Consider the following 7,767-nt stretch of genomic DNA (forward strand, 5'->3'; position numbering starts at 1 on the left):
ACCCTCAAGGGACTGTGCCCTGTGGAAGGCATCCTGGGGCTGCCAGTGAAGCCGTGGAGAACGTGCTTCCTGTTGCTGGGTGTTAAACAGCAAGTTGTCCAAGTCGCAGGGTCTGCAGTCCCCGCCTTCCCATCGACTCCCATTTCTGGCTATCCAAACTCCATGGGGCTGCGCAAAACCCCGTATTGTTTCCATATGTCGATGCTTGGAGAAGCCAAACAAAGAGCAAACAGGAGAGTTCCTGGCCCTTTGAACCCCTGCTCAGGAAACATGGGCCCTTCTTGTCTCCTGAGGACAACGGTGAGAAGAAACTAGTTGTTTGCTGCTCTTCCCGTGCCCCTCTCCCAGTGGGGTCCAGGAGGCAACTGGCAATTCAAGCTTTGTCAGAGCCCAGCTGGTGAGTGCTCGGTTCCAACTGGGAGGACAGGCTGTCCAGGCCAAGGCAGGAAGGGGTTTTACTCCCCGCCCACCCCCCGCCCCCCCCAAAAAACCCCTTTCAGCTTTAAAGTAAGTTCTTAGGCAGGCAAAAGGGTTTCTTGCAGGTAGCTTTATCCCCAAATGCTTCCAGCACATCCAAGGAGTCTTTTGCAGAAAAGCTCTACCCTCTGCTCACAGTGCCCAGAAGATCTGGCGTGTGATTTGTAAGGATCTTGTCGAAGAGCAATGGAAAAGGAAAAAACGTTCGGTGTAGGGACCGAATGGAAAAGCTGCCGAAGCAACAGCATTTTTCACTGGTGCTGAGCTTCAGAGCGGGCTTTTAAAGGCTTTTTTTTTTTTATCCCCCTGCATTGCTCTTTGCAAGAATGTGTTCAACCCCTTATCTGAGGAATTCCCCCAAATGATCCGCTCTGTTTTGGGAGCTCTTTGTTTCTCTGAGGAGTCCAGCAGCAAACAAATAAACACATAAATTCTTCCCATGGAAGAGTGCTGCATTTTCTAGTTGTTGAAAACGAGGCTCCCCTTTTGCATTGTTCAGTCTTGGGCTTTTTTTTTTTTTTTTCCTTTTTTTTGTAGCCTTGAGCACCAACTCTGCTCTGTCTCCAGCTTCGTAAAATAATTCTGCCACCCCTCTTGTGCCTTTTGTCTAAAACACTCAGCCTGCTTGCTCTCTTCGCTCTGCAGTGGGTTATTTGGTTATTTGTTTGCTGGGGCAGAAAGTGGCACTAGTTATGACTGCAGATTTTCTCTCTTAAACTACGCTGAAAAACTCTCCTCTCTTTGAAAGATTTTGTCTATATTAAGACAAACATGACAAAGAAAAACATGGGGACAGGTAGGAGATGCTTTGGTAGGAGCACAGATTTAGTGATGTGGCAGAGAATTTTATGCCTAAAGGCATTTTTATGTGCATGTACAAATATTTCTGATGTGTTTATATCTGGAACCTCTAAGCTTTAATGAACAGCACTGCACCACTTGACTCGTATGTTCGGCATAGTGAGCAAATACATATGGGGACATATGTCCTACCGTAATGCCCAGAGGAAGCCTATAATCCACTTCATTCCTGGTTGCAGATGGTTCCTGTGAAATGGGATGAGTCAATTTGCTTCCTCACTTTGCCCTCAGTGTAGTTGCAAGGAGAAGGGTTTGGGAGAGGTCACCTGAGACTTGAGAGCAGAAGCATGCTGGGGACAAGGGAGCAGGAGGGAGCTGGGCTTCACTCTGAGGTCCCAGACTGCGTTTTGGCCAATGAGATCAAAAATGCTACCCATGGAAAGGCTGAGCAAAGGAGGATGACAGCCTGTAGGCTCAATGGTTGGCTCCATACTCCTCCCACTCTCCTAGATCCAGAAGCAAGGTTCACTGACTAATCTCTCCTGGGGCTTTTGACTCAACTGGTGGCCCTGTAATCCTGGGTGCTGTGTATAGGTTGTGGCTGCTGTGTTGGCATGCTCAGGTAACTCGGTTTTGTTGCAAGGATCGTTGGCAGACGGATGATCATTGGAGGATGTATGAGACAGTCCAGGAAATTCTTGCTTAGGGGGTTGTGGTGTTGGCTTCATCTCCAAAGCAAAGTCATCTGGCTGGCTTGATGTGACATTCAGGATCTCCCACTAACCCGCTTTAATCCATTTCCCTGTTTTGTTTTCTTCCCCTGCCTTGGCCGTGGCTGCTCAAACTTCATTCCTTAGAGCACAATTGTTATTTTTTTCTCAATTTTCCCATAAAAAGCTTTTCTTTTCCTGAAGAAGCAGGATGGAGAAGAACCTCAAGAGGTCACGCAGTCCCATGGCAGAGTGGGACAGCTGCTAACCAATGTTTGTCCAACATGTTCTTCAAAATATGCCGTGACAGGGACTGCTGAGCTTCAGCAAGTTCTCCCAAGGCTTCACTGCCTTCACCTCTGTAGGATGAGCTGTTTGTGGTGGGGCTGAAAGAGGTAGGAGCAGGGATGACGCTGCCTTGCAATTCCCATCCTGAATCAGCCCCCGCTCTGTTTTGCCACCTATAAACACAGCAGAGAAAGGCAGTACCTGGTGGAACGGCTTGCCGTCTAAGTGATCAAAAATCAGGGCCCGTGAAGTATTGGGAACAGACCTGATCTGTCTGCGTATGTAGGTCAACAATTGCAGTGTGGATGTGGTGTTCTTATATGTAAAATACAGGGAAGATCATCCGTCCACTGCAAAGTGCGTATGTCCCTGCTGAGTCACTGGTCCAGGCTGTTTCTGCAATCATTTCCTACCACTGAATGCTATTTTCCAATCTTGCCCTTTTCTTGGGGAGACCCGAAGGATGTGGGATGGGAGCTAGCTGGTGCAGTTCATCCTGCTGGTATAGGGTAGACCATTTGAGGGGACCTGCCATGGAGAAGGGCATGCTTTTTCTGCTATCCCCCTGCTCCAAATTATGAAGGTTGGTTGCATATGCTGCCTTCATATTGCTATGACTCCCTGGGTAGCGGGACAGTGCAAATCCTTGCTGGTCTTGCTACAACGCTGGTCTTGCTACAACGCTGGGCTTGCTCTAGCTGAGAAATCATTTCTACCACATGTGCTAGCTCAGGCATAGCCTGAGCTTTGTGCCCCGCTGCCAAAGGCAGGTCATGAACAGCTTGAACCCATGGTCACGCCTGGAGCATTTCCCATCAGTGTCCATGGTAGCTGAGCTGAATAAGCCCAAATTTCAGGCTCAAGTTTGCAGGCCTGAACTTGCCTCTGTTGTTTAGTTTCAAGTTGGCAACTGTAGCTTGAACCTGCTCTTGGTGCAAACAGGAGCATGCTGTTGAGGCTTTAGCTGACAGTTGATCCTGCCAAGAGCTCAGAATCTATCTCTTATGCTTGAACCCTTCACTTGGCCAATTTTATGGGGGAAAAAAACCTATTGCAGACTGATACAGCCGGAATAGCAAGGACAGCTGTGGCCGGATGCGGTGTGTGCCATGTGTCAGAGGTGGGGACCACCAAGCGAGGAGGTCTTCCCACCAGCCCCTAACCGAGGTGTGCTTTTCCCTTGCAGCCAACACGCTCATCTGCTTTTCGTGCTCGGATGCATCCTCCAACTGGGCCTGCCTGAAGCCTGTCAAGTGTGGGGAGAATGAAAACCACTGTGTGACGACGTATGTCGGAGTGGGAATCGGTGAGTGGCGACAGGACCTTCTTCTGCCCCTCTTGGCTGCTCTCCTGGGTCACCTGCTGAGCTGCAGGAAGGCTTTCCTTCCTGCGGCTGGAAAAAGGGGAAAGTTTGGCTTAGCAGCTGAGCGTCGGGCCATCCCAAGGGAATTTTTATGAGGGACGTGCTGCAAGACAGAGTCACGCTAGAGCCTGTGTGCCTGCTCCGACTCCGGGAGTCCGAGGGGAATTTCGGGGTGGGGGCGGGGAGGTTGCTGATGAATAAGTGAAAGAGTGGAGGATGCTGCAGGGTTCCTTCGTAGGAAAGCTCTAGGGCTGCCCTTCCTGCTTTTGCCCTTTGTTCGGGTTCTTCATCGCGGAGTCCCAGTTTTGCTTCTTTGCTCTCCGTGGACAAGGTGGGGAGATTTGCAAGTTTCCTCCCCGAGTGCCAGAAAAGATCTGGGGGGGTCTGTGCTTCCCAACTGCTGCTCCCAGGGCAGCAGGCTGCTCCGGCAGGTCTCCTGGCACCATTGCAGAGCCCAGAACCCAGCCTAGCTTCCCTTGCTCTCCCTTGCAGGAAGGAGGGGTTTTGCATGCCCAAGTTGCATGATCCGCAGCGTGGGTGGGTCGTGCATGCAGAAATGGAGGCTGGGAGCTTTTAGAAACCTGTCATCTTAGCACAGCGCTAATGGTTTCCTATTTCCTTCTGCTAAATGTTTGCTGTGCCTCTCTCGCGGGCGACACGCGAAATGCAACCTTTGCTCACAAGTCCCTCCCTGGTGCTCCGTATGCCCCGTGCTCCCTGGCTTGCTTGAGAAGGCCCAAGGGTCAAGCTTGGGTGGGTTTTTTGAGGTTCTCCGCCAGAGCCGTAGCGGCCAGATTTTGGCTCACAGCCTGGAAGGGGTGTCCCTGGGGTGTTGTGCACAGTCTGTAGGGTCTGTGTGGGAGGTTATCATGGGTATTCCTTGAGATGCGTGGGCTGGCTGAGATTGCTGTCGTAGCCTGAAGCCAAGAAGCACTTCATCCTCTCCGTGCCACCTGTGTTGGTTTGGCTATTTCTGTACTGTTATTTCCTTTGCAGAACAGATGATCAGAAAGCCGAGAAACATTCTAAACCCGTCTCCTTTTTGCTTTTTTCCTTTACTCCTGCCCCAACCTACTTTCAGGCAGCAAGTCTGGCCAGTCCATCTCCAAAGGATGCTCTCCCATTTGCCCCAGTGCCGGGATCAACCTCGGCATAGCAGCTGCCTCCGTTTACTGCTGCGACTCCTTCCTCTGCAACATCAGCGGTTCCAGCAGCGTGAAAGCCAGCTATGCAGTCCTGGCCTTGGGCGTCCTCATTAGCTTCGTCTACGTCCTCAGGGCTCGCGAGTGATGGGGCTGGCTGAGGAAGACCTGTCTTCCATGGGCCGTCGCAGGTCTCATTAGCCAATATCTTCTCTATTGCTGTCTGCAAGGAGATCTTCTACTTCTCAGCAGCTTCCAAGGTGGTTGTTTCCCAGACTTTATGCTCTTCCAGCATTGGAGACCTGGGCGGTTTGGCCAAGTTCTCCTCCTTCTGTGGACGTACCCCACTGCACTCTCACACCTCCTTGGCAAAGGTGGATCGTTTTGGAAAGGTTTCTGCTTTTATACCTAATACTCCCCCCTCGTTTCTAAGGTTGGTTAAAACAAGGCTGGGATGCGCCGAGAACCGATTAACCCCAGATACCACCCGGTCAAGTGTTCGGACGTTCCTGCCTCTCGCCTCCGTGGAGGTGCCGGGCACCGGTGTGCTCCCAGCACATGGGTCGTCCAGGCACCGGGAATGCATGACCCAAAGGGAGACACATTCCTGGCCCCTGCAGCTGCAGTCTCTTTTTATAAAATCGTTTTGTTTCTTCTGATCCTGGGCTGATTTTTCTGCAAAACAAATGACGTGTACCTTGTCCCTCCAAGCTCTGTAAGTGCCACACCTGAATAAACATGCTCCTGTTGTTACCTGAGAGGGGACGTGTGCTGTGTGTGTTTCCTTGCTCCAGACAGAGAGATTAGAAACGCTTTTAGAAGAAACCCAAATATTATGCCCAGCATGAGGTCCTCTTACCCTCTCAAGCAGCTTTTGAGTGCTTCATCTCAGCATTCCTTCCAGTTCACCTCTGAGCAGCAAGTCCATCTTCTCCCTCTCCCCGTCCTTTCTGATAAACACCCCTGGGCCAGTTTGTTTCACCTCTCTTGGGAATCACCTTTTCCACGTGCATTTTAGTGAAAAATGCCAGTTATTGGGGTCTGAGTCAACGCCATTACTCCTAACGGAGCAAGTGCACTGGGAACAGGACCTCTAAAAATGAGTCTGCATATTACAAAGACTTGGTGCCTTGATTTCCCCACTTTGGACTTGTGATGGTGATAGACAATAACATCGATACCTAAATGGTCCAGGGCAACACGTCTGTTTGCAAAATGTAGTGAAGTCAGAGGCAAAGATATCAATACTTGGATCTTTAGGTTCAACCTGCAATCCCTGGCTGATGGGCTGGTGGTGCACGTGGACTGCAGAAGGTGACTTCACCACCAAACCACTCCTGCTGTCCCTCAGATCCCAGGATCTTCCCAGGTCTTTCGGCAGCGGTGCTCCTGGAAGTTCTTGGCTGTCCCATGGAAGATGTGTCCTCCTGCCGTCTCTGCATCATGCTGGTTTCCTACCTGCTTTGCCTACCAGTGGACTTGCTAGACACATAACAAGACAAAATTGAGCCTTAAGCTGTCAGGTGAGAGCTTGCTGTCACTTCCACTGATTGATCAGAGGTGCACTGGGCTTTTTTTCTCTTCTAGCAGCAAAAATCATGTGTAGCGTTGACAGTCTTTAGCCATGCCCTCCTTGTATGTGATTCTCCTATTTTGTGTGGACAAACAAACAAAAGTCTCTCAAGCTGCGCACACTGTTCAATTATACCTCTATCCCCACTTAAATGAGGGATAAACAGCTTCTTTTGAAAGATGGGTGCAGGTCTATAGAAATATTTGCAACAAAAGCGGTTACATGTTTTTTCCTCCTCCTTCTCCCCATCTTTTAATTAAAATGACACATGCTAATGACAGCCTTTACAACAGGAGGGACTAGTCATCATGACGTGACCCACAATTAGGTGATGAGTTTGGTAAGAATGACGCTTGCTCTATTGTCTTATTGGGCCTGAGATGTGCCTTCCTCTGGTTAATGCATCCTCCCTCACTTGTTGGGACCTCCACTGGGACTGCAGGGCTCTAGGTGAGCCGTGAACCTCTGCTATGCACATATGGCACAGAAAATTGAAGAAAAAATTACTAGAAATGGGGTAATTATTCCCTAGCTTTCTTGTGCCTGAGCCTTTCTCCCAAGAGGGTTAGTAACCTTGTCTGCAGGGTTAACTTGTTCCTTGTCACTTGCTGTGAGTAGGTGCTGTAGTCCCTGTGGGATTGCTGTGGATCAGAGGGATGGAGATGCCCTAGGGTGAGAGCAAGGCAGCACCCAGAGTGCTCTACTTTGCAAGTAATTGGGCTGTAACTCTTTTCTAGCCACCTGATCATAGGGTAGGTTGGTTTTGGACTCGATGACCCTCACAAACACCTCTGCTGTGAGCAAAGAGCTAAACTTGCAAGCTATCAGCATAGCTGTGTCCTAATGCCTTGAGAAGGCTCTTGAGGATGCCACACTGGACCATCCCATGGGTTAAAGCTACGAGCAGGGTTATGAGACCTGGTTGCCTCCTCCAATGGCCATCTTTCCTATGGGCGTTTCAGAGTTTGCTTGTGCCGAGGACTCGGTTATGCAAAGGAGCAAGGGCTGGTGGGAAGAGTGTTTGGCAGGCTACTTACCATGTACAAATAACAAGTTATATTAATGGTATTGCCAGGGGACAGGATCTGAAGGTCAGTTCACATGTTTTCTTGAGCTTATAGATGATGAATAGATTGTATATGGAGATTTGTTTTTTCCTCTTAACTCTCTTTTTGTCTTTCTCCCCTCCTTATGTGCTATATTCCTGTACACTTAGTGTATAAAAGAAGAAATATTCAGCTTTGCCTTTCATACATATATCTATCAAAGATCTCTTTGATAGATATATGTACAGTTGAGAGACAGGGAAGGTATGGAAGCTTGTCAAATGCAAGAAATGTTATTCAACAGTTTAATCCCAAGCACCATGTGATCAGTTCTGCCAACTCTCACAATTTCTATTCCTGCTATAGA

The 7,767-nt window shown here is 49.4% G+C and overlaps 1 protein-coding gene across 1 annotated transcript; it reads left to right on the forward strand.

Annotated features, from left to right (window-relative positions):
- Positions 1-3,462: 3,462 nt before the first annotated feature.
- On the forward strand, positions 3,463-5,161 carry LOC104626657 (lymphocyte antigen 6E; the record flags this gene model as incomplete). The annotated part of the gene is made up of 2 exons (XM_010294627.1): positions 3,463-3,582; positions 4,721-5,161. Coding segments are annotated over 2 exons (329 nt in total), but the record flags the coding sequence as incomplete, so codon positions are not given.
- Between the last annotated feature and the right edge of the window lie 2,606 nt (positions 5,162-7,767).

The sequence above is a fragment of the Phaethon lepturus genome, unplaced genomic scaffold (assembly GCF_000687285.1).
Source record: "Phaethon lepturus isolate BGI_N335 unplaced genomic scaffold, ASM68728v1 scaffold37549, whole genome shotgun sequence".
NCBI lineage: Eukaryota > Metazoa > Chordata > Aves > Phaethontiformes > Phaethontidae > Phaethon > Phaethon lepturus.